This window comes from Carex rostrata, chromosome 3, assembly GCF_964058835.1.
Source record: "Carex rostrata chromosome 3, lpCarRost1.2, whole genome shotgun sequence".
Taxonomy (NCBI): Eukaryota; Viridiplantae; Streptophyta; class Magnoliopsida; order Poales; family Cyperaceae; genus Carex; species Carex rostrata.
The window spans coordinates 14,107,403-14,133,506 of record NC_135920.1 but is presented as its reverse complement, the minus strand read 5'-3'; the positions used below and the strand labels follow the sequence as shown (position 1 = coordinate 14,133,506).

Here is a 26,104-nt window from a genome sequence, read left to right as displayed (position 1 = left end):
TTAATTTATTTTTGTAGAGTAATTTAAAATTTGATATTAGATTTATTGTTGTAGATAAATGTATAATTTAAATTGAATGTTAGATTTAGTTTATGATAGATTTGTTAGATTTATTTAATTTATGTTAGATTTGTTAGATTTATTGAATGTTACAATTATTTAATTTATGTTAGATTTGTTAGATGTGATTATGTGAACTTGTGAAATAATTAGATTTTATTTTTGAAATTCGGATTTATTTTTAATAGGTTAAAAAAATATGTTAGATTCATTTTTGTTAGATTCATTTATTTTTGTAGAGTAATTTAAAATTTGATATTAGATTTATTGTTGTAGATAAATGTATAATTTAAATTGAATGTTAGATTTAGTTTATGATAGATTTGTTAGATTTATTTAATTTATGTTAGATTTGTTAGATTTATTGAATGTTACATTTATTTAATTTATGTTAGATTTGTTAGATGTGATTATGTGAACTTGTGAAATAATTAGATTTATTTTGAATATGTTAGATTTTATTTTTGAAATTCGGATTTATTTTTAATAGGTTAAAAAAATATGTTAGATTCATTTTTGTGAATATGTGAAATATTTTGAATATGTTAGATTTATTTTTGAAAATGATAAATTTATTTTGAATAAGTTATATTTATTTCGAATATGATAGATTTATTATGTGAACTTGTGAAATAATTAGATTTATTTTGAATATGTTAGATTTATTTTTGAATAGGTTAGATTTTATCTTTGTTTTTTCAAATTTTTTTTTTTTTTTCTGTTTTTCCTATTTTTTCTGTTTTTTTCCAGATTTTTTTAATTTTATTTTTTTCTGTTTTTTTTAAATAAAGTTGTATTTGAAATTCATTATATAATTAGGTTAGATATATTTGTTGAATATGTTAAGTAATTGTATTTATTTTTGAATATGTTAGATTTATTTTTCAATAGGTTAGATTTTATCTTTGTTTTTTCAAATTTTTTTTTTTTTTCTGTTTTTCCTATTTTTTCTGTTTTTTTCCAGATTTTTTTAATTTTATTTTTTTCTGTTTTTTTTAAATAAAGTTGTATTTGAAATTCATTATATAATTAGGTTAGATATATTTGTTGAATATGTTAAGTAATTGTATTTATTTTTGAATATGTTAGATTTATTTTTGAATAGGTTAGATTTTATCTTTGTTTTTTCCAATTTTTTTTTTTTTTTCTGTTTTTCCTATTTTTTCTGTTTTTTTCCAGATTTTTTTAATTTTATTTTTTTCTGTTTTTTTTAAATAAAGTTGTATTTGAAATTCATTATATAATTAGGTTAGATATATTTGTTGAATATGTTAAGTAATTGTATTTATTTTTTAATATGTTAGATTTATTTTTCAATAGGTTAGATTTTATCATTGTTTTTTCAAATTCTTTTTTTTTTCTGTTTTTCCTATTTTTTCTGTTTTTTCCAGATTTTTTTAATTTTATTTTTTTCTGTTTTTTTTAAATAAAGTTGTATTTGAAATTCATTATATAACTAGGTTAGATTTATTTGTTGAATATGGTAAGTAATTGTATTTATTTTTGAATATGTTAGATTTATTTTTCAATAGGTTAGATTTTATCTTTGTTTTTTCAAATTTTTTTTTTTTTTTTCTGTTTTTCCTATTTTTTCTGTTTTTTCCAGATTTTTTTAATTTTATTTTTTTCTGTTTTTTTTAAATAAAGTTGTATTTGAAATTCATTATATAACTAGGTTAGATTTATTTGTTGAATATGGTAAGTAACTGTATTTATTTTTGAATATGTTAGATTTATTTTTCAATAGGTTAGATTTTATCTTTGTTTTTTCAAATTCTTTTTTTTTTTTCTGTTTTTCCTATTTTTTCTGTTTTTTCCAGATTTTTTTAATTTTATTTTTTTCTATTTTTTTTAAATAAAGTTGTATTTGAAATTCATTATATAACTAGGTTAGATTTATTTGTTGAATATGTTAAGTAATTGTATTTATTTTTGAATATGTTAGTTTATTTTTAAATAGATTAGATTTTAATCATTTTATTTTTGTTTTTTCAAATTCTTTTTTTCTTCTTCTGTTTTTTCCGGATTTTTTAAGATTTATTTTTTTCTATTTTTTTTTTAAAGAAGTTGTATTTGAAATTCATTATATAACTAGGTTAGATTTATTTGTTGAATATGGTAAGTAATTGTATTTATTTTTGAATATAGGTTTACATTTTTTAAAAATGTCATCTCATCGTGATTCGGTGCAAGAAGATATCGCGAGAATGTCGGCCGATATTTTTGGCCTCGAAATACCAACTACAAATTATCCACAAGATTATTCACAAAATTATTTTGATAGTTCCTCTCAAATGCCGCCACCTAATTATCCACAAACTCCCCAAAATTATCAAAGAAGAGACCAAATGCTACAAACAAATTATCAACAAAACCCCCAAACGGGTGCACCGTATTATACTTCAAATGATCCAAACATATTCATTCCACAAGAATCACATCAACTACCACCACCGTATGCATATGGAGGCACTTCTTCCGTTGCATCGTCGAGTCAACTCAACCCCCCTATTTCAGGTACTCCTTCGACAAGTGTCACTGAAATTCAAGAAGAAGGTCTCGCTCCTCCTCCGCCAATTGTCCCCCGCCCCCCACAACAACCAGCAGCAAAGAAGGCTAGAAGACCTCCCGAATACAACCAATATTGGTTTGAATGGTATGATGTGACCAAAGATGACGACGGTTACTTGAAAACTCTTTATTGTAAGGTAGACCATTGCAAGAAACCTTATTTTGTTTATAAACAAGCTAGTGGTATGAGTAGCTTTAAAAGACATGTTGATGTGCATATTAGAAAGGGTGAAAACTATAACCCGAATAATACCCCGCAAATTCAAACTCAAATCACCCCGGATGGTACTTTAACCAACCCAAAATTTGATGAAAAAAGAATGCTTAGTGAATTGGCCCGGTACATAACCCACAAAGCCCAACCAATCAGTATGGGTGGTTGCACAGCCTTTGCCCGGTTGGTCATTCGGGGGTGTGCTCAACCAATGTACAAGAGGATGCATCATAGAAAGTTGGTTGGTGAAATAAAAAAACAGTTTACAACCATAAAAGATGACCTCAAAGGTACATTTGCATATCAATCCAACAAGGTCTCAATTACCTCCGATATATGGACTGCTGGTAAACATGGCCTTGGGTACTCTTGTATTACTGGGCATTGGATCGATGATCAGTGGGTATTACAAAAGAGGATATTAAGTTTTCGAGTGTTAGATTCCCCGCACACCGCAAATGTAATTTTTAAATCTATTATTGAGGTTTTACAAGAGTATAACCTTAAGAGGGATATGGCTAACAAGGTTTTTTCAATATCTTTCGATAATGCTAGCAACAACATTGCTTCCATTGAAATTTTTAAATGGTCACTAAACCCGATTATGAATGGTGAAATGTTTCACCAAAAGTGTGCTTGTCATATACTTAACCTCGTCGTGAAGGCGGGACTTAAAACAGAAGCCATAAAATTATTGATAGTTAAATTTAAGGATGCCCTCAACCACATTGTTTCAAACCATGAAAGAAGACAAGAGTTTGCGAAGTTGTGCGTAACCTATCGAGTAAGCAAGTTGAAAGTACCTTGGGATATAGATACCCGTTGGAACTCAACCTATAGGATGTTGAACCGATGCCTTCCTTATAAAGCTGTCATAGGGGAGTTTTTGAGGGGATCCACCCCTCAGGCAATGCAATTGGAACTCACCGTCGGGGAATGGGACCAACTAGAAAGGCTTTCAACATTCCTAGGAACCTTTTTTGAAGCAACCGTCAAACTATCCTGCTCGTATTCACCGACGGCATTTGAGTTGTTGGGGCAAATCTATCAAATTTCCAAGGTTTATCGTATTTTGGAACAAGCAGAAACCCACGATAAATCTCTCACACTGATTGTAGAGGCCATGAAACTAAAATTTCTAAAATATTGGGAAGATGTACCCCTCTTGGCCATTATTGCAAGCTGCCTCAACCCGGCATACAAGAAATATTACACGATCAAAATGGTTGAAGCGTACAAAGATAATCTACATTTAGTCGCAACCGGGGTCGAGGCATACGTGGATGCGAAGTTCGCTGAGATGTTTAACATATACAACTCAAGAATTAGTGGCAACCAGAACCCCTCTTCGTCCCGGGCTGGTCCTAGGTATGAATAAATATACATTATGCTTTTAATCTTTATTATTTATAATATCTACATTATTTGTCCACTAATTTTTTTTTTTTTAATAGTTCCACTTTCAGGAGCACTAGCAGTAGTGGATTGTTAGCAGATTTTCAATCAGATAGCGAACCGCACGCATCCACAAATGAGTTAGTGAGCTATTTGAATATGCGCAACGAAAATGAAAACGTTGACATCATGACGTGGTGGAAGAGGAATCAAAGGTCTTATCCAACACTGGCGATGATGGCCCGTGACGTCTTTGCCGTACCCGTGTCAACCGTCCCTTCAGAAAGTTGTTTTACTTCGGCGAACAGGATCCTCTCCGACAAACGCAGTAAATTGGGTCCACATGTTTTTGAAAGACTTGTGTGCTTGAAAGATTGGATTAATGCTGACGAGCGCAACCAACATCAAGCTCAAGAATCATCTTCTGCAGCTGATACTGAAGAAAGCGTTACCGAGCCGCAGCCTCAACCTAATTCAGATTCAGACGGTGCGGAAGAAAACGAACAATGGTATATGAATCCAAACTACTAGATAGGTAGTGTCGGTATAATTTTGTAACCTCTTTTAATATTTATGGTTATTTTAAAAATTATAATTTCTAAACATTTCAATTAGTTTTTAAATTATTCATTTTAAAGAACAATTACTAACAAAAAAAAAGTTAGAACTCCGCCTATGTTATTTTACATAGCCGGTCCCAAGCCCGGAATAAAGGAGGAGGGTAACTTTTATTTTTTAATCTATTGTTTTCAAATTATTCATAATTATTTTTAATGTAATAAATTAATTTAAGATATTATTATTTATAATTTATTGTTTTAATTATAATGAGAATTTGAAAATAAAATAAAATGACTTGCTTAAAGAAATAAATAAATAGATTTGTACTTAGCCGTATAAATATACAAATTTTCGTACGAATAATTTTTATATATAAGGTACAAATTTTATTCATTTATAAATTATAAAGACGCGACTTGATAATTTCATGTATATATATACTCTATTTGATATCGAACTATTCATATTATAAAAATCGAATTATAAACACGTAATAATATTTATACGACACTGTAAAAAAAACAGAAAAAAAATATTAAACAAAACAGGAAAAAAAAACAGAAACAAAGACAGAAAAAATAAAAAAACGGAAATACAAAACTGAAAAAAAAACAGAAAAAAAAAACTGAAAAAAGACAGAAAGAAAAACAGAAAAAAAAAAAACAGAAAAAAAAACGGAAAGAAAAACAGAAAAAAGAACAAGGAAAAAACAGAAAAAAAAAAAATGGACGGACCGGACCCGTACCCGGATACCCGGACCCGTACCCGTACCCGTCAACCCGCAACGGGTACGGGTAATAAACGGACTGGATATACATTTTTGGAAATTTACCCGTCTACCCGTTACGGGTTTTACCCGTACCCGACCTACCCCTTTACCCGTCCTACCCGTTACCCGTAACGGGCAACCCGGAACGGGTCACGGGTTACCCGTTAGCAAATGTCTAGCTGTACTAGGCAGTGGTGGCGACTTTATCCTTAATGACCGCAACAGATCTTGCTAATGTTTTGGAATATCATTAAGAGATGTAAATTGATACTGAAGTTTTATTAATACCCTAAAAAGATATTTGAATGAATATGCCCTAGATTTTTTTTTTTTTTTAAAACTGTCCTAACCGCCCCCCATAGCCAGCTCTCAGCACCTGCCTCCCATAGGGGCAGTTAACTTTTTTTTTTCTTTTAGATCTTAATATTTTTATTTAAATAACTTTGTGGAGTTTTAGTTTTCTTCTTTAAGGTGTATGCCAAAAAAATAAAACATTTGATATATTTATGAATGATGTCGTAACTCTTTGTAACTTTGACTTGATTTGTCAGTTGAATATCACAAGTATAAATATAACACTAATTAAGGACTTGGCATTGATTCTTAATACTTTATTTTATTCAAATATATACAAGGAATTATGATTAGATTGCCTCAATTACCTTCAACTACATAAATATAACAATTATTTTTTTATTCCAAACAAGATGCTTTTGATGATTTTTGGATCATAAATATAACCATAATTCATGCTTTCGATGATTTTTGAATCATAAATATAACGATAATTCAAGGAAAACATCAGTTTAGAACAAGATTGTGAAATCTAAGAGGAGACGGTTTTGAATTTTGAAAAAAAAAATTACCGTGTAAATGGCATATATTGAACAATCATAGATAATTTCAATGATATTTGAATAATAAATGAAACTGTAATCCATTAAAAAAAAATAAACACACACTCACAATAAATAGTAAATGCATTTTAAAGTTATGGTCGTTTAGAAATGATGAGTGCGTCATCGATGTTTTGATAATAATAAAGTTATGGTTATTTAGAAAGCATGGGTGCGTCATCGATGTTTTGGTAATGAAACATCAATGCACTTCTGCCTTCGTTAAGCTGGGCATAAAGCATCGGTGCGTTATTAGTGTTTTTGCATGGAAGCATCGTTGTTTTTTGAAAAAACTTTAAACAATCATAACTTTGGATAGGAAAATCGGATTTGAACGTATGACCCGAATTCGAAAATGGGGGAGGGGGACAAGACGGGTTGGAATTTTGCCCGAGAACGGGCCTTCGACGGAATTAGAATTGCAAAAAAACTTCGTTTGGTGTCTCAAAAATTCAGTTTAAGTTATCTATCAATGGGAGACATACAACGACTGGTATTAGTTTTTTTCAAAAGCCTAAGAGATTATTCAAGAATTACCCATATAATTATTTTAAAATGCATGTACTATTTATTGTGTGTGTTTGATTATTCAAGTAAATGGTATATGTTGACAATAATCAAATTTTTCAGTAAAATAAATGAACACAATACATTATTTTTAGTAAAAGAAATTAAGAAAAAACATCATTTATTTTTCACTTTTCTCTTTAGAATTCTCAAAGAACATAGATACAATAAATAAATTTGTATCTAATGTACTTCAATAGTATTTTTTCTTAGAAATGACATAGCTAAATTGGGCCAATTCAGTCATGATGATGCGATTCTCTCTTATGAGGCGGTGATGGGAACGCTATGCAAAACAACAGTCTCAACGGTGAGTCCAGGCCCGAAACCGAAAAGCACTCCCCACTCGAGCCCCTCTCCAGTGGTCGCCTTGCCTTCTTCTGCTGATCGCCTTCTCATCTCGTCCAAAATAAACAACACACAAGCACTGGACATGTTACCATACTCGCTCAAGACCTGCCTTGTTGCACGCATTTTTTCCTTCTGCAACTCAAGTTTGGCCTCAACCTGGTCCAAGATTGCCGGGCCTCCGGGGTGTGCTACCCAGAAGATTGAGTTCCAATCATTAATACCTGCCAGAGGTACATGTAATTATCAGATATGCTTACTTATAGGGGATATGAACAAGTGATTAAATGAATCTAATTCAATTAATTAAGTGCTTTAGAGTTTTTTTTCCTTCTTTTTTATAATTAAACATACCGATAGGAGTGAATGCCTCAACAAGACTCTTCTCGATGTTTTTGGAGATGAGCCCTGGCACATCCTTGAGGAGGTGGAAGGTCAGACCTACTTCACGAAGGTGGCCGTCTATGGCTCCTTCCGAGTCGGGCAGGATTGTTTGTGAAGCCGAAACTAGTTGGAACAATGGTCGTTCAATTTTCGGCTCGGGATCAGCTCCAACTATGAGAGCAGCTGCGCCATCCCCAAAAAGTGCTTGTCCAACCATGGAATCGAGGTGTGACTCTGTGGGTCCACGGAAGGTAACAGCAGTTAGCTCTGAGCAAATCACCAACACTCTGGCCCCACGGTTGTTCTCAGCAAGGTCTTTGGCCATACGAAGAACGGTGCCCCCTGCAAAGCAGCCTTGTTGGTACATCATGAAGCGGTTGACGGATGGACGGAGGCCAAGGAGTTTGGTGACTTGATAGTCAGCACCTGGCATGTCCACACCACTGGTAGTGCAGAAAATCAAGTGTGTGATCTTGGATTTGGTTTGGCCCCATTCCTTGATGGCTCTGACTGCTGCCTCCTTCCCGAGCTTTGGAACCTCCCTGACAACAATATCCTGACGAGCATCGAGAGATGGCGCCATATAAGCACAGATGTTTGGATTTTCGTTCAGAATCTCCTCTGTCAAGTGCATGTATCTTTTCTTTATCATGGATTTGTCGCCTGCAAAACAATAAATAACAATAGTGCATGTCTTGTTAGTAAGGGAAGATATATAAATTATGATAGATGATGATCTAAATTTAAATGTCTCATTATATAAAAACTAGAAAAATCACTTACACATGCGCTTGAACTTCTCCTTCAGGTCAGTCATATGTTCGCTCTTTGTGATGCGGAAGTAGTAATCAGGATAATCAGCCTGGTTAATGCAGTTGGCCGGTGTGGCTGTACCTATTGCCAGTATGGTAGCCGGGCCTTGTGCACGCTGTGCTTGTCTGATTTCATCAACTTTCGACATGACTGATGTTGTTAGATTGTACTACAACAGAAATGACACTTTAATATTTTGGTTTTGGTTTGTAGGAAAGGAGGCTGTGAGAGTTTTGATAGATGGAAAAGGCAGAGGTGGTGAGAATATGTGAAAGAAGGGTGACTTATATAATTAAGAGAAAGATATGGTAACTAGTGGTAGGTTATGTGGACGGTCAGATATCATGCTACGTTGCATTGTATATCTGGATGCAAATGTAGTTACAGATAGTAAGAAGTTGGTTGACCTGGGTAGGTGTATATGCTTTAGGAGTGTTGCAAATTGGAAGAGGCCCACCTACCTGGGCGTTCTTACTTGGACTTCTTCGAGTCACATGTCCGAAAATTTAGAATAATATTTCTATGATGACCAACTGTGGTTCTTTAATTTCCTTTTTCAAACAAAAAGCTAGCTCATAATTACTTCCGTAGGCACAAACCAAAAACTTTCTTTCAAGTGCTACGTACGTTGTGGTCAATTCTTCAAATTGTGAATTATTGCACCAGGAAAACAACCTACCTAGCTAATAGTCAAATTAGGTTGATTGAAGTAGTATTAAACGCAGAGACCGGCAACATTCTCAAGTCTATGTTTTTTCTTTTCTCTCCTTTTTATGTTTCGACAGTATATAGTCAAAAATTATTGTATGGATTTCTACTTTTCTGTAGAATTTGTGAATTGAAACAGAGAATATGAATGAGAAAGAAATGTATTTCACTCTTTTGTTTTATAGTTACAGTGAGCTTCTTATATAAGAAACATAAAGAGAAAAATAATGGTTGCCTAATCTACCTACTCTCTGACCCTATAAAACAGTAACTTACTATAAATGTACATAAGATTGAGTTGCTTTTTATTCTATAATTAGTAACTCTCTTATTTGTATCTAAACTCTATGATGGATAATCCTTAATAGATCTGAGAGTATTGGATCCTTTATTCATCTCTTTTCTCAACACTACCTCTCAAACTAGGGTTATAGATGTCGATTAATCCTAGCTTGCTTACATTATTCTCAAATGGTCTCGGATTAAGTCTCTTGGTAAATATGTCTGCCAATTGATTTTCGCATTGTACATAGGGAGTTTCAATTTCTTTGGCTTGAATTTTTCCTCAAATAAAATGGCAATCCACCTCGATGTGTTTTGTTCTTTCATGAAACACCGGGTTGGATGCAATGTGCCGTGTCGGATGATTATCGCAAAACATTTTCATCGACTCTTGAATTTTAATTCCAATGTCCTCAAGGAGTTGTTTGATCCATGTTAATTCGCTAGCGTTTGACGCCATGACACAATATTCCGCCTCGGCGCTTGATCGTGCTACAACGTTTTGTTTCTTGTTTTTTCATGTGACTAGATTGCCGCCTACAAAAGTGCAAAATGCGGTTGTTGATTTTCAATCAAAGCTACTGGCAAAATCTGCATCAGAATAGCCACACACTTTGTTAGAATCATTACATTTCATGAAAATTCCTATACTGGGTGTTCTTTTTGAATATTTCAATATTTCAATATTCTATTGATGGCCTCTAAGTGTGGTGTTCTTGGACTATGCATAAACTTACTAATTTGACTTACGGAATATGAGATATCCGGTCGGGTTACCGTGAGATAAATCAATTTACCTACAAGTCGATGAAATTAGTTTATGTCTTCTAATGGTTCACCATCCTCGGTATTTAGTTTAAATTTGCTATCTATTGGTGTAGAGGCCGGTTTACATCCTAGTTTTCCAGTTTCTTTCAACAAATCTAAGGTGTATTTTCTTTGAGAGATAGATCGATAAACCTTGACTTGAATATGCTACTTCTATCCCAAAAAATATTTTAAATAACCTAAATCTTTGATGTCAATATTTTCTTTTAATTGAAACTTTATTATTTTAACGTGTTCTAAATTGTTTTTGGTAATGATAATATCATCTACATACACTAAAATAATAGTGATATTTTTCTCTTCAATTTTGACAAATAGTGAGCGATCGGCATTACTAATTTTAAAATTGTAAGAGATTAAATGAGAGCTTAATTTTTCATACCATGCCCTTGGAGATTGCTGCAATCCGTAAATTGACTTCTTTAATTTACAAGCTAAATCACAATTTTGATCTTTTTCTTGACCGGATAGTAAGGACATATATACCCCTTTTTCAAGTGTCCCTTGAAGAAATATATTTTTGACATCCATTTGGTACAATTTTCATCCTTGATTTACCACAATGGAAAATAAAATTCTTACAGTATTAATTTTTGCAACGGGTGCAAATGTTTCATAATAGTTTGTACCGTAAATTTGTGTATTTTGGCAACCAAGCGAGCATTATACCGTTCTATGGTACAATCGCTATTGTATTTAATTTTGTATACCCATTTGCATCATACAAGTTTTTTATTTTTTGGTAATTGAACAATTACCCAAGTTTCATTTTTCTCAAGGTCACTCAATTCTTCTTTCATGACTTTGGTCCATGTAGAATTTTTTATGACTTTTACATAATTGTTTGGTTCTTGTTCTTTTGCAATTGAGGTAAAAAAAACTTTATAATTGAAAGATATATTACCATACGTAATAAAATTATGTGTAGGGTATTGTAACTGGTAGGTTTGTATGGACGTACGGTCAGATATCTTGCCACGAGGCATTGTAAATCTGGATGGCAAATGTAGTTAGAGATAGTAAGTTAGTTGACCTGGGTAGGTGTATATGCTCAAGGAGTGTTACAAATTTGAAGAGACCCATCTACTTGGCAATGAGTATTCTTACTTGGACTTCTTTGGGTCACATGCCCAAAATTTTAGAATAATATTTTAATGATGACCAAACAATGGTTCTTTCTTTTTTCAAACAAAGAAGCTAGCTGATAATGACTTCGTTAAGCACAAACCAAAACTTTCACAAAAGTCTACGTTGTGATCAATTCTTCAAATTAATGGTGAATTATTGATCAAACTCAGAGACCGGCAACCTTCTCGACCGAGTCTATGTTTTTTTTTTCTCCTTTTATGTTTGAACAATATAGTTAAAATTATTTAATGGATTTCTACTATTCTAATTTTTATTTATAACTTTGTTAAGTTCCGTCTCTTAAAAATCAGGACGTGTCATTGTCGAAAATTTTGTTTCTTGTTCTAATATAATGTCACATTTATAAATAAATTTGAGTTGGGCTATGTTATATACATTGCAATGTATGAACTTTTGTACAATGAATCGTAAATCGTTGGATTCAAAGTTCAAACAATCTAACTCGAACTTTTCAGCATGATTTTCATATTAAAAAATGTGGTTGGAGACCAAATTTTATATTTTTTTTTGAATTTTTTTACTACTTTTAAAGATTTTTTAAAATCACTGTTTATTAGAAAAATTTTAATTAATGAAAAACCGTGATTTTTAAAAAAAAAATCAACAAATATATAATTTTGTCTCCAAGCAATTTAATATGCATATCATGTTGAAATGTTCAAATTAATTGTTTGAACTTAATTTGAATATAACGGTTTATGATTCAATGTACAAAGTGGTCTATTTATTGTAATGTACCATAGCTCAACTCATAAACCATACTCCGTTCAATGAGTTTAGCAGATTGAAAAATGGAAATAGAATATATTTTGAGTGTTGGACTATCATGCTTTGAGAAATAAAGTGTTCGTTGTATTTTCCGCTCATATTTTTATTTTTAAATTTCAAATATTGGATCCAAAAAGTTCAACATATTCTCCATGTTAAAATATGTTTGGAGACCAAAATTTTCATTTTTTGGGCATTTTTTGCATTTCTTAAATTGTTTTTAAAATCGCTGTTTTTAAATTTTTTTACTGATGCTTCTATGGACATAAGGACCTATTTGTAAAATGAACATATTTTTATTTTCAAAGTTCAAAAAGTCGATCCGAACCGTTCATCTTGTTCTCCATATTAATATGTGCTTGGAGACCAAATTTTACATTTTTCTGAATTTTTTTACTATTTATTAAGATGGCTACAAAAAATATCAAATTCAGACCATTGAATTTTGTACCCATCTTAATAAATAGTAAAGATTTTTAGAAAAATGTAAAATTTGGTCTCCAAGCACAAATTAATATGGAGAACAAGATGAACGGTTCGGATCGACTGTTTGAACTTTGAAAATAAAAATATGTTCATTTTACAAATAGGTCCTTATGTCCATAGAAACCTTTGCCTTTTAAAAAATTCTAAGCAAATAGAAATTTTGTTCTAAAAAAAGATAAAATTTGGTCTCTAAATACATTTTCATATGAAGAATATATTGAACCTTTCAGATTGAATGTTTGAACTTTGAAAATAAAGATATAAGTAAGAAGTAGAACATACACTTTACTTCAAAAAAAAAAACAGACCAACTCATATTTCGAATTTTTTTTGGAAGATTAGTAGGTCTACTCGCCTATTTCAATTCATGTACAACAAAAAGTTAGTGCGTCACAATACCAATATGCTCCCATAATGTCTTATTCAATTCTGCGTAAACTAAATCGCAGACTTAGTGTAGTGGCACGAGATCTTGTCTTTCTTCAGAAGAACGCATGTTTAATTTTCGAAAATAACATTTAAAAAATGCTACCAGTGGAATTTCTCTCACTTTTTATGGAGAAGTTTTATGTTTTGTATTTTTTTTGGGTTTCATTTTAATCTCTTTTAGTTTCACCTTTTAAAGTTCAACTAAGTTGAACCATTTTTAAACTTTCTGTAACAGGTTTCATATTGAAACTTAATTTATAGTATCAATAAAACAAATGAAGACTAGCTAGGTCCATAATTATTTTTCCTCAAAAAAATGCTACCAGTGTAGTCCTTTAATAAAAAAAAAAAACAATAAGAAACTTACATAAACTTCCATTCTAAGAATGAATTATATAAACTAAGTAGAGATCTTGAAAAATAAAGCAGATACCAACACCGCTTCAAACTGAAACTCAATCCAGATCCTGCACTTGCAAGCAATTTATTAGTCCTTAAAAATCTCCTGATTACACAAAATCTTCAATTGAATTTCTTAGCCTACTTATATAAAATTATTGTTTCTAACGATGATGAAAGTTTTGTAATCTAAACGTTTGAAGAAAAAGTATCACTTTATGAGTATGATAACATATTGTGAGTTGTGTCTAGGAGTGCATAAAAAGTTCATTACTTGTAACCAATGTTATCAGAATCGGATTGGACATCGATTCGATAAAATTCTGAGTCAACGGTTCACTAGTTGGACCGATATATCAACCGGTCCAACTGCTGATTTTGTAAATACATATATTTATGAGATATGAGTACAATTATCAGAATTGTTCATATTTTTATATTAGTAAAAATTCTCACATACATATTAAATAAGTACTATAAAATAAATAAATAAATGTTTAATCAAATTTTTTTTAAACTTTAATAAAAATAAATAAATGTATAAATAATTAAAAATGCAAGAATTACATGTTTTTACAGCTCAAAATATGTATAACTCATTCTTAAAATTATTAAAGTAAATATAGTATGACAGCTTTTTTTTTTACTAATGAGATTTTATTTTTACATTTTATTTTAAAATTGAATAATGAACCCCATAGGAATTCTTCATTTGTTTGGTGATGAACAAGATTCCAACGATCTATATTAAAAAACATAATGTTGGGAAGACTCTTATATCATGCTCAAACGTAATTGCTTAAAAAGATACATTACAAAAATACAAACAATTGTACAGAATTGTCCACAGATAATCACCCTCAGCTACAACCGTTTTCTCCTCAAAAGAATAAATGAGCCATGAGTTTGTGACAATTAACTAAATAAAAAGTAACTGAGTTCATCGGTTTAAACCAGCCGGTTTTTTTTTTTTTTAAATTTTTCGGAGTCATATGCTTGTTTGGTCTTTCATTTGAACCAAGCCAGACTAGAGTTCGGGTCTGATATTTTCTGGTCCACTTGTCCGGTTCGGTCCAGTTTTAATAACAGTGCTTGTAACTCATTCGGAATCAACTCGGGTTCAACTCGCTAATAATTCGAGTTGAAACCGACTCGAGTTCACTGACTCAATTGACTTACGAGTTGAATCCAAATTGCCTTCTAGCTCGATTCGGAATCAACTCTGTTGGACTTGGACCAAGACTTGATATCATATTAAGCGGTTCGGATCATCTAAAAATCACTCCTTATGGACCATCCAAAAACAGTGATTTTGTACCTATCTAAACAAATAGTAAAAAAGTTCTAAAAAATATAAAATTTGGTCTCTAAGCACATTTTAATATAAACATTATGTTGAGCAGTTTGAATTGGCTATTTAAACTTTGAGAATAGAAATAAAGATGTGGAGTATAGTTTTGGCACAAAACCAGTGGTGCATTTTAAATCTCCTCTTTTTAATTATGTATTTACCACAGTCTCGTTAATGTTTTTCTATGTACTATTTTATGTAAGGTTTTATTTTGATAATTTTTAATTTGATAAACTATCTACAATCTCACGAGTCACAAGTCAACTCAAGTTGCTCACGAGTTGAATTTGAATTAGATTTTCTGAACCGGTTCTGGATTAGCAACCCGGATGTGATCAAGTTAGCTTGAGCTAATCCTTGACATTTTATAAACGCTGAAAACATCAGAAAAACAGAAACAAAATCTGAGATGGATTACAATATATTCCGTGGGTTACACCATTTTCTTAGATAAATAAAATTTATTAATTACTTAACATTTTCCTTTAGTGATCACTCTTTATAGATAATAGTCACAGAAAAAATAAAAGAATCGATTACCATTTGAATAAAATTTAGCAGAAATTAAATTTGGAGGGAAAGCAGATTGATAAAAGCCATCAGGCGTAGTACGTCTTCTCTCTCTTATTGCACTGTGATAGGCATGCTGTGCAGTACCACCGTCTCGACTGTAAGACCTGGGCCGAAGCCAAAAAGCACACCCCACTCGAGCCCCTCTCCAGTGGTTGCCCTGCCTTCCTCTACTGACCGCCTCCTCATCTCATCCAAAATAAACAATACACATGCACTAGACATGTTCCCATACTCACTTAAGATGTGTCTGGTGTCGCGCATTTTTTCCTTTTTTAATTCAAGCTTAGCCTCTACCTGGTCCAGGATTGCTGGGCCTCCAGGGTGTGCAATCCAGAAAATTGAGTTCCAGTCATTGATGCCTGTTGAACAAAAGAATGGAAAATTTTAGAAAAATATATCTTATTTTCCCTCAAGCTGTTACAGGATTAAAATTGTTCAACGAGAGGAATGTAATAGATTTTATAAATTAAATTGATGTTATCATAATAATTAACTTTTACGTACCAATAGGAGTGAATGCCTCAACGAGACTCTTCTCGATGTTCTTGGAGATGAGCCCTGGCACATCCTTAAGGAGGTGAAAGGTCAGACCTACTTCACGAAGATGGCCGTCTATGGCTCCCTCCGAATCGGGCAGAATTGTTTGTGAAGCCGAAACTAGTTGGAACAATGGTCGTTCAATTTTGGGCTCGGGATCAGCTCCAACTATGACAGCAGCTGCGCCATCCCCAAAAAGTGCTTGTCCAACCATGGAATCGAGGTGTGACTCTGTCGGTCCACGGAAGGTAACAGCAGTGAGCTCTGAGCAAATCACCAACACTCGGGCCCCACGGTTGTTCTCAGCAAGGTCTTTGGCCATACGAAGAACGGTGCCCCCTGCAAAGCAGCCTTGTTGGTACATCATGAAGCGCTTGACTGATGGACGGAGGCCAAGGAGTTTGGTGACTTGATAGTCAGCACCTGGCATGTCCACACCACTGGTAGTGCAGAAAATCAAGTGTGTGATCTTGGATTTGGATTGGCCCCATTCCTTGATGGCTTTGACTGCTGCCTCCTTCCCGAGCTTTGGAACCTCCCTGACAACAATATCCTGACGTGCATCGAGAGATGGCGCCATATAAGCACAGATGTTTGGATTTTCGTTCAGAATCTCCTCTGTCAAGTGCATGTATCTTTTCTTTATCATGGATTTGTCGCCGGCAAATTAAACAATAAATAACAATAGTGCATGTCTTGTTAGTAAGGGAAGATATATAAATTATGATAGATGATGATTTAAATTTAAATGTCTCCTTATATAAAAACTAGCAAAATCACTTACACATGCGCTTGAACTTCTCCTTCAGATCAGTCATATGTTCGCTCTTTGTGATGCGGAAGTAGTAATCAGGATAATCAGCCTGGTTAATGCAGTTGGCCGGTGTAGCAGTACCTATTGCCAGTATGGTAGCCGGGCCTTGTGCACGCTGTGCTTGTCTGATTTCTTCGATTGTTGTCATGTCTATAATTTGTCTTGGAAAGAAAGTAAGGCTCGGCAAAGGTTATAGGGTTTTAGTTCCTGGTTAATTAATCAGGAGGCTCTGTTGGTAAACTAATTAAAGCAAGATAAGTCTGGTGGAATTGTGAGCAGAGGAGAAACGAGGACAGGATTTATAGAAGTGAAAAGATAGGAGTAGGTTCAATATACAAAGAAATTAGTTGCACTTGAATTGGCGGTCTGTGAGAATTGCCTTTAGTAGTTGGTGTGTATAATTGGAAAGAGTATGACAAATTTGAACTGACCAAGTGTTCTATTACCCGAATGAAATAATTCAAATAATAAATGATTTAAAATATTAGAATATATGACAGGCATGTGTATGGTTTTGTAAAAGTCCACGTTCAATACCAAAATCCTATGCGTGGTTCCTTCTTGCTTCCTTACCAGAAAAGGAATGAATTAAATTTACTAGGCTCTAGTACAATACATAATACGAACAAATCAGACAGCAACACAATTCGTTCTTGGTGGGTTATTTTGAACCACCAACCCCCACATGGTAATAGATGCGTCAAGTGCTATCTTGTTTGTATGAATATTTCAATTCTGACTTGCGGCACTCTGTAAAACTGAAATTGGAACCCAAGTTTCAGATTACATTAATTTTATCTCAATTTGGGTGATGTCCACCAACTAAATTAATAACGAAGAAACAATGAAATGCATCCGCGCATAACAGTGATTGGAATGAATTGACATTGGAGGACAGGAGAGGTGACATGAAAAACATAACCGTACCATCATTGGGTTGTTTTTTCAAGATAAAAAATTGCACATTGTAGTGGAATCATTCAAATAATCATCAGTTTTATTACGGTAGCAGACGAAGTAAATAATACTCAGCAGAGAAAACAAGGAACTGTTCTTCTAAAATAATTGTCATCAGATATCAACTATAGTTCCTTTTATGCAAAATAACTTCTAAAAATACATTATCTTAGACAGTTGTACTCTTAGATAGCACGGACGCACGGACGCAACTATGTAATTTATAATATCTTCCAATCTATTGGAGTTTGTTAAATATGATAATTGCCCTGTTAACTCGTCTTCCATCCAATAGAAATATTTAATTATAGGAGCCTGATAATTGTACCCTAGACAAAATTTCCGAGCGTGTCCCCAAGTAATTTAACAGAAAAAACTTTTAATGTTATCTAACTTTCATTTCCAGCGCTAATATCCAAACATTTAAAGCTATGTTTATAACGTTTTACAATGCTACTTACAATCATTTAAATCTCTGTTTGCAAGCATTAAAATTCTAAATCTGTATAGTTTTAACTTCTAACTACTTTTGTTTTCAAGCCAAAAACAAAAAGATTCATTTCACCAACTTTTTTTTATTTTTTTCTTTGATCATTCTCATTCATTTTCTCGACGATCCGTGATGAATTTTGCGAATCTAAAAATATGAACGTTTTTTATCCGATTTTGTCTTTCAAATGAGATTCATGAAGAATAACTTTCGAGTTATATTTGTGTCGGAATTATTTTTACCACTTTCTGTTTTTGGGTGAAATGAATCTTTCCGTTTTTGGCTTGAAGACAAAAATAGTTAGGAGTTAAAACCATGCAGATTTAAAATTTTAATGATTTCAGACAGAAGTTTACATACTTGCGAGTAGCATTATAAAATGTTATAAGCATAGCTTTAAATGTTTTGATATTAGCACTGAAAATGGAAGTTAGACAACACTGGATGTTTTTTATGTTAAACTACTTGGGGGACGAGCTCGGGTATGATGGCTCGGGGTACCAGAACATTTATCTTAATTATAAGCTTTTCTTTTTCAGAATTAAGATCTAAATATGGATTCATGTGCTATTTAAAACAGAGCTTCAGTGACATCAATATATATCAAACTTCTCACAAGGAACAACAACTATACCTTCTCATGTAGGTGATCTATTCAAAAAATGACTAATTGATCCTATGGCAATATCTAGGAGGGTACCGGTACCGGCGTGCACCAATAATCGAATAATCTCCCATTCTCTGAGACTCTGAGTTTATGCCAGGTTCTTCTTGTATATATTGCTTATTTTGCTCATAAAGCAATCACAAGGGTACGTAATATATAAGAATTCAAATAAGAAAAATGCAGATATATAGTACTACTAATTGCAATTTCTCATTTGGATCGCTGGAATATATAAATTCTTGATTGGGTCACATAGATTTTTTTTTATTACAGCCCATACTCGTAGGCACGCACACCAACTCGCACACGCTACTTGAACCCGGGTTCTCCCATAGGAGAACTAATACCATAACCAGCTGTACTAGGCAGTGGTGGCCACTTTATCCTTAATGACCGCAACTCCTGCTAATGTTTTGGAAGATCATTAAGAGATGTAAATTGATACTGAATTTTTATTAATACCCTAAAAAAATATTTTAATGAATATGCCCTAGATTTTTTTTTTTTTAAAACTTTCCTAACCGCCCATCCCATAGGGCGGCCAGCTCCTCTCAGCACCTGCCCCCCCATAGGGGCAGTTAACTCTTTTTTTTTTTTTTAGATCTTAATATTTTTATTTAAATAATTTTGTAGAGTTTTAGTTTTTTTCTTTAGGGTGTATGCCAAAAAATAAGACATTTGATATATTTATGAGTGATGTCGTAACTCTTTGTAACTTTGACTTGATTTGTCAGTTGAATATCACAAATATAAATATAACGCTAATTAAGAACTTGGCATTGATTCTTAATAATTTATTTTATTCAAATATATACAAGGAATTATGGTTAGATTGCCTCAATTACCTTCAACTACATAAATATAACCATTATTTTTTTAATTCCAAACAAGATGCTTTTGATGATTTTTGGATCATAAATATAACCATAATTCATGCTTTCGATGATTTTTGACTCATAAATATAACGATAATTCAAGGAAAACATCAGTTTAGAATAAGATTGTGAAATCTAAGAGGAGACGGTTTTGAATTTTGACAAAAAAAAATTACTGTGTAAATGACATATATTGAACAAGAGGAGGGTTCCAATGCCTCATTTTTTTTATACCTCATCATACCTCATATTTTATATTTTCATTTTCTTCATATTCAAAGTCTAAATTGTCGATCCGAACCGTTCAACATAATATCTATACTAAAATATGGTTAGGGATGAAATTTTATAATTTTTGAAATTTTTTTACTATTTTTTAAGATGGGTAGAAATTCATTATTTTTTGAACGGTTCAAAAACAGTGATTTTGTACCTATCTTAAAAAATAGCAAAAAAAATTCCAAAATATATAAAATTTCATGTTCATGCATATTTTAGTATAAATATTTTGTTGAATGGTTCGGATCGACAATTTGGACTTTGAAAACGAAAATATAATATATGAGGCATTGGAACCCTCCTCATTGAACAATCATAGATAATTTCAATGATATTTGAATAATAAATGAAACTGTAATCCATTAAAAAAAAATAAACACACACTCATAATAAATAGTAAATGCATTTTAAAGTTATGGTTGTTTAGAAAGCATGGATGCGTCATCGATGTTTTGACAATAATAAAGTTATGGTCATTTAGAAAGCATGGGTGCGTTATCGATGTTTTGGTAATGAAACATCAATTCACTTCTGCCTTCGTTAAGCTGGGCATAAAGCATCGGTGCGTTATCAGTGTTTTTGCATGGAAGCATCGTTGTTTTTTGAAATACATTTTAAACAACCATAACTTTGGCTAGGAAAATCGGATTTGCGCGTATGACCCCAATTTGAAAAGGGGGGGGACAAGACGGGTTGGAATTTTGCCCAAGTACGGGCATTCGACGGAATTAGAATTGCAAAAAAACTTTGTTTGGTGTCTCAAAAGCCTAAGAGATTATTCAAGAATTACCCATATAATTATTTTAAAATGCATGTACTATTTATTGTGTGTGTTTGATTATTCAAGTAAATGGTATATGTTGACAATAATCGAATAATCAAATTATTCTCTAAAAAAGAAGAAGTTGACATCATTGAGTCAATCTAATCATATTTCCTTGTATATATTTGAATAAAATAAATTATTAAGAATCAAGGCTAAGTCCTTAATTAGTGTTATCATTAGACTTGTGATATCTAACTGACAAATCAAGTCAAAGTTATAAAGAGTTACAACATTATTCATAAATATATCAAATATCTTATTTTTTGGCCTACACCCTAAACGAGAAAACTAAAACTCCACAAAATTATTTAAAAGAAAATATTAAGATCTTAAATAAAAAAAAATAGTTGACAGGTACTATGGGGGGGGGGGGGGGGGGGGGGGGGGGGGTTGGGGTGGTGGGGGGCAGTTGCTGAGAGCTGGTTGCCCCTATGGGAGTTGATTCATTAAAACAAAATCGAGGGCATATTCATTAAAATATTTTTTTTTTTCGAGTACTAATAAAAAATTTGGAAATTGATATCATGACTGACATTTATGGCGTCAACTTAGGAATTAAACAATCTCTTTCCCGGATTACTTTTAATTTTTATTAGAATTTTCTTATAGTACAAGATGTTATTTCCGTTTTATTTTGACAGAATTAGAGGAGCATACTTTTGACAATTCTTGGCTAAAACTAATCTTTCAAACTTCACTCAAACTTCACATTACAAAAATCAGTCACTATCTGCGAAGGTGAAAGTGTTTTTTGCTGACAGTATCTTCAATACGTTCAGAAATAGCAATTTCTATCAGCATATCGATCCTTGACAACTAGTCACTTCTTACCCTCATGGATAGTGTCATATTATTTGTAAATTACTGTTCACATTTTTTCAGTAAAATCAATGAACATAATACATTATTTTTAGTAAAAGATATATAAAAAAAAACAACATTTATTTTTCACTTTTCTCTTTAAAATTCTCAATTAACATAAATACAATAAATAAATTTGTATCTAATGTACTTCAATAGTATTTTTTTTAGAAATGACATAGCTAAATTGGGCCAATTCAGTCATGAAGATGCGATTCTCTCTTATTAGGCGGTGATGGGAATGCTATGCAAAACAACAGTCTCGACGGTGAGTCCAGGCCCAAAACCAAAAAGCACTCCCCACTCGAGCCCTTCTCCGGTGGTCGCCTTGCCTTCTACTGCTGATCGCCTTCTCATCTCGTCCAAAATAAACAACACACAAGCACTGGACATGTTACCATACTCGCTCAAGACCTGCCTTGTTGCACGCATTTTTTCCTTCTGCAACTCAAGTTTGGCCTCAACCTGGTCCAAGATTGCCGGGCCTCCGGGGTGTGCTACCCAGAAGATTGAGTTCCAATCATTAATACCTGCCAGAGGTACATTTAATTATCAGATATGCTTACTTATAGGGGACATGAACAAGTGATTAAATGAATCAAACTTAAATTAAGTGCTTTAGAGTTTTTTTTCCTTCTTTTTTATAATTAAACATACCGATAGGAGTGAATGCCTCAACAAGACTCTTCTCGATGTTTTTGGAGATGAGCCCTGGCACATCCTTGAGGAGGTGGAAGGTCAGACCTACTTCACGAAGGTGCCCGTCTATGGCTCCTTCCGAGTCGGGCAGGATTGTTTGTGAAGCAGAAACTAGTTGGAACAATGGTCGTTCAATTTTTGGCTCGGGATCAGCTCCAACTATGAGTGCAGCTGCCCCGTCCCCAAAAAGTGCTTGTCCAACCATGGAATCGAGGTGTGATTCTGTGGGTCCACGGAAGGTAACAGCAGTGAGCTCTGAGCAAATCACCAACACTCGGGCCCCACGGTTGTTCTCAGCAAGGTCTTTGGCCATACGAAGAACGGTGCCCCCTGCAAAGCAGCCTTGTTGGTACATCATGAAGCGGTTGACTGATGGACGGAGGCCAAGGAGTTTGGTGACTTGATAGTCAGCACCTGGCATGTCCACACCACTGGTAGTGCAGAAAATCAAGTGTGTGATCTTGGATTTGGATTGGCCCCATTCCTTGATGGCTTTGACTGCTGCCTCCTTCCCGAGCTTTGGAACCTCCCTGACAACAATATCCTGACGAGCATCGAGAGATGGCGCCATATAAGCACAGATGTTTGGATTTTCGTTCAGAATCTCCTCTGTCAAGTGCATGTATCTTTTCTTTATCATGGATTTGTCGCCTGCAAAACAATAAATAACAATAGTGCATGTCTTGTTAGTAAGGGAAGATATATAAATTATGATAGATGATGATCTAAATTTAAATGTCTCATTATATAAAAACTAGCAAAATCACTTACACATGCGCTTGAACTTCTCCTTCAGCTCAGTCATATGTTCGCTCTTTGTGATGCGGAAGTAGTAATCAGGATAATCAGCCTGGTTAATGCAGTTGGCCGGTGTAGCAGTACCTATTGCCAGTATGGTGGCTGGACCCAAAGCACGCTGTGCCTGTCTGATTTCATCAACTTTCGACATGACGTCTGATGTTGTTAGATTGTACTACAACAGAAATGACACTTTAATATTTTGGTTTTTGTTTGTAGGAAAGGAGGCTATGAGAGTTTTGATAGATTGAAAAGGCAGAGGTGGTGAGAATATGTGAAAGCAGGGTGGCTTATATAATTAAGAGAAAGATATGGTAACTAGTGGTAGGTAATGTGGACGGTCAGATATCATGCTACGTTGCATTGTATATCTGGATGCAAATGTAGTTAAAGATAGTAATAAGTTGGTTGACTTGGGTAGGTGTATATGCTTTAGGAGTGTTGCAAATTGGAAGAGACCCACCTACCTGGGCATTCTTACCTGGACTTCTTTGATTCACAAGCCCAAAAATTTAGAATAATATTTCTGTGATATGATGACCAACAATGGTTCTTTAATTTCCCTTTTCACACAAAACGGTAGCTGATAATTACTTCCATAAGAACAAACCAAAAACTTTCTTTCAAGTGCTACGTACGTTGTGGTCAATTCTTCAAATTGTGAATTATTGCACCAGGAAAGCAACCTACCTAGCTAATAGTCAAATTTGGTTGATTGAAGTAGTATTAAACGCAGAGACCGGCCGGCAACCTTCTCAAGTCTATGTTTTTCTTTTCTCTCCTTTTTTATGTTTATACAATATATAATTAAAAATTATTGTATGGCAATCCAGAACAAAATATTAACTCAGCAGGTCCTAGCTGAGAGGGGATGCCATGTCACTTATAGATGCACAACACTGTGTGGAAATGACAGTCAGGAGATGAGGGATCACATATTCCTAACGTGCCCATATGCTAATGCCTTCTGGGAGCATTTGCTCCGTGACTTGAGCATCATCATTGCCATTGGACCCATCTCGACGGTGGTTCACTTCTTGATATCGAATAGGCGGCCGAGGGATAAGGAAGCATGTGTTAAGTGGGATGCGATGTGGGCGGCAGGGGTGTGGACATTTTGGCGAGAAAGGAATAGAAGGATGTTTGGAGGCGACGAGAGGACTGTCATTAGCCTAACGGCTGATACTAAACAACAAATACAACGATGCACTGGAGGTGTAAATATTTATGTACAACACTTTCTTTTCTTTAATGGAATAGTCGGTAAGCACTTGCTAACTAACCTTCAAAAAAAAAAATTGTTGTATGAATTTCTACTTTTCTGTAGAATTTGTGAATTGAAAGTTTGAAACAGAGAATATGAATGAGAAAGAAATTTCTTTCATTCTTTTGTTTTATTGTTATAGTGAGCTTCTTATATAAGAAACATAAATAGAAAAATAATAGTTGCCTAAGCTGCCTACTCTCTGACTCTATAAAACGGTAACTTACTATAAATATACATAAGATTGAGTTGCTTTTTATTCTATAATTAGTAACTCTCTTATTTGTATCTAAACATTATGATGGATAATCCTTAATGGATCTGAGTGTCCTTTATTCATCTCTTTTCTCAACACTCCCTCTCAAGCTAAAAAATTAGCTAGTTGCACTTGGACGGCGGTCTGTGAGAGTTGCCTTTAGTAGTAGGTGTGTAATTGGGAAGAGTATGACAAATTTGAACAGACCAAGTTTTCTATTACCCGAATAAAATAATCCAAATAATAAATGTTTTAAAATATTAGAATATATGACTGGCATGTGTCTGGTTTACTAAAGGTCCACACTCCACAGTACCAATCCTATACGATGGTTCCTTCTTGCTTCCTACTAATTCCCTGCAAGGAATCAGTTAAAAGCGCCAGAAGTCAGAACTTACAGCACTATGTGAAACTGAAATTGGAACACAAGTTTCAGATTTGATTTTCTCTCAATTTGGGTGAATTCCACCAACTAGAGTAATAATGAAAAAAAAATGAAATGCATCCGAGCATACCCGTGATTGGGATGTGTCACACCTCAGATCCGGGGCTGAACAGTCAGTCATGTATATTTATGTTAAAATAATTCACACCCCACTGCCTGCCGCGTATATTTATACTATAAATACGCAAGATTACTAATAACACAATTTAATACTGCCATATAATATAATTCTATTACTTCCCAAATATTTACAATTAAAGAACATAAAATAAGATCAAAAGAACCATCCTGATAATACGAGAATACTGACTAATGTTTCATATTTACAATTAATACTGACTAATTTTTTTAGATTGTACTACAACAGAAATGACACTTCAATATTTTGGTTTTGGTTTGTAAGAAAAGAGGCTGTGAGAGTTTTGATAGATTGAAAAGGTAGAGGTGGTGAGAATATGTGAAAGCAGGGTGTCTTATATATATAATTAAGAGAAAGATGGTAACTAGTGGTAGGTTATGTGGACGGTCAGATATCATGCCATGTGGCATTTCTATATCTGGATGCAAATGTAGTTAGAGATAGTAATTAAGTTAGTTGACTTGGGTAGGTGTATATGCTTAAGGAGTGTTGCAAATTGGAAGAGACCCACCTAGGATTCTTACTTGGACTTCTCTGGGTCACATCCCCAAGAATTTAGAATAATATTTCTATAATGACAAAACAATGGTTATGTAATTTCCTTTTTCAAACAAAGACGCTAGCTGATAATTACTTCCGTAAGCAC

The 26,104-nt window shown here is 33.4% G+C and overlaps 2 protein-coding genes across 4 annotated transcripts; both read right to left on the bottom strand.

Annotated features, from left to right (window-relative positions):
- Positions 1-7,204: 7,204 nt before the first annotated feature.
- LOC144551659 (chalcone synthase 2-like) lies at positions 7,205-8,840 on the bottom strand. The gene is made up of 3 exons (XM_078299720.1): positions 8,549-8,840; positions 7,736-8,428; positions 7,205-7,605 (listed from the first exon to the last, which is right to left on the bottom strand). The coding sequence occupies exons 1-3, from the start codon at positions 8,724-8,726 to the stop codon at positions 7,298-7,300; spliced, it is 1,179 nt and encodes a 392-aa protein (XP_078155846.1). The 5' UTR covers positions 8,727-8,840; the 3' UTR covers positions 7,205-7,297.
- A 6,493-nt stretch (positions 8,841-15,333) lies between these two features.
- On the bottom strand, positions 15,334-23,614 carry LOC144551660 (chalcone synthase 2). 3 transcript variants are annotated; one of them, XM_078299724.1, is made up of 3 exons: positions 16,873-17,057; positions 16,056-16,748; positions 15,334-15,910 (listed from the first exon to the last, which is right to left on the bottom strand). In XM_078299724.1, exons 1-3 carry the CDS (start codon positions 17,048-17,050, stop codon positions 15,603-15,605), a joined length of 1,179 nt encoding a protein of 392 aa, XP_078155850.1. In that variant the 5' UTR covers positions 17,051-17,057; the 3' UTR covers positions 15,334-15,602. The 3 variants fall into 3 exon arrangements, with proteins under 3 accessions (XP_078155850.1, XP_078155847.1, XP_078155848.1); XM_078299721.1 differs by lacking the exons at positions 16,056-16,748; positions 16,873-17,057 and adding exons at positions 22,515-23,207; positions 23,328-23,614 and having other exon boundaries at positions 15,336-15,910; XM_078299722.1 differs by lacking the exons at positions 15,334-15,910; positions 16,056-16,748; positions 16,873-17,057 and adding exons at positions 21,924-22,387; positions 22,515-23,207; positions 23,328-23,614.
- Between the last annotated feature and the right edge of the window lie 2,490 nt (positions 23,615-26,104).

Excerpts from the sequence above, each read along its gene's own strand:
- LOC144551659 (XM_078299720.1), bottom strand. The coding sequence starts at position 8,726 with ATGTCGAAAGTTGATGAAATCAGACAAGCACAGCGTGCACAAGGCCCG. Across the intron at positions 8,429-8,548 it reads GGAGAAGTTCAAGCGCATGT|GCGACAAATCCATGATAAAG; the intron begins GTAAGTGATTTT and ends ATTGTTTTGCAG. Across the intron at positions 7,606-7,735 it reads TGAGGCATTCACTCCTATCG|GTATTAATGATTGGAACTCA; the intron begins GTATGTTTAATT and ends TACCTCTGGCAG.
- LOC144551660 (XM_078299721.1), bottom strand. The coding sequence starts at position 23,505 with ATGTCGAAAGTTGATGAAATCAGACAGGCACAGCGTGCTTTGGGTCCA. Across the intron at positions 23,208-23,327 it reads GGAGAAGTTCAAGCGCATGT|GCGACAAATCCATGATAAAG; the intron begins GTAAGTGATTTT and ends ATTGTTTTGCAG. Across the intron at positions 15,911-22,514 it reads TGAGGCATTCACTCCTATCG|GCATCAATGACTGGAACTCA; the intron begins GTATGTTTAATT and ends TTTGTTCAACAG.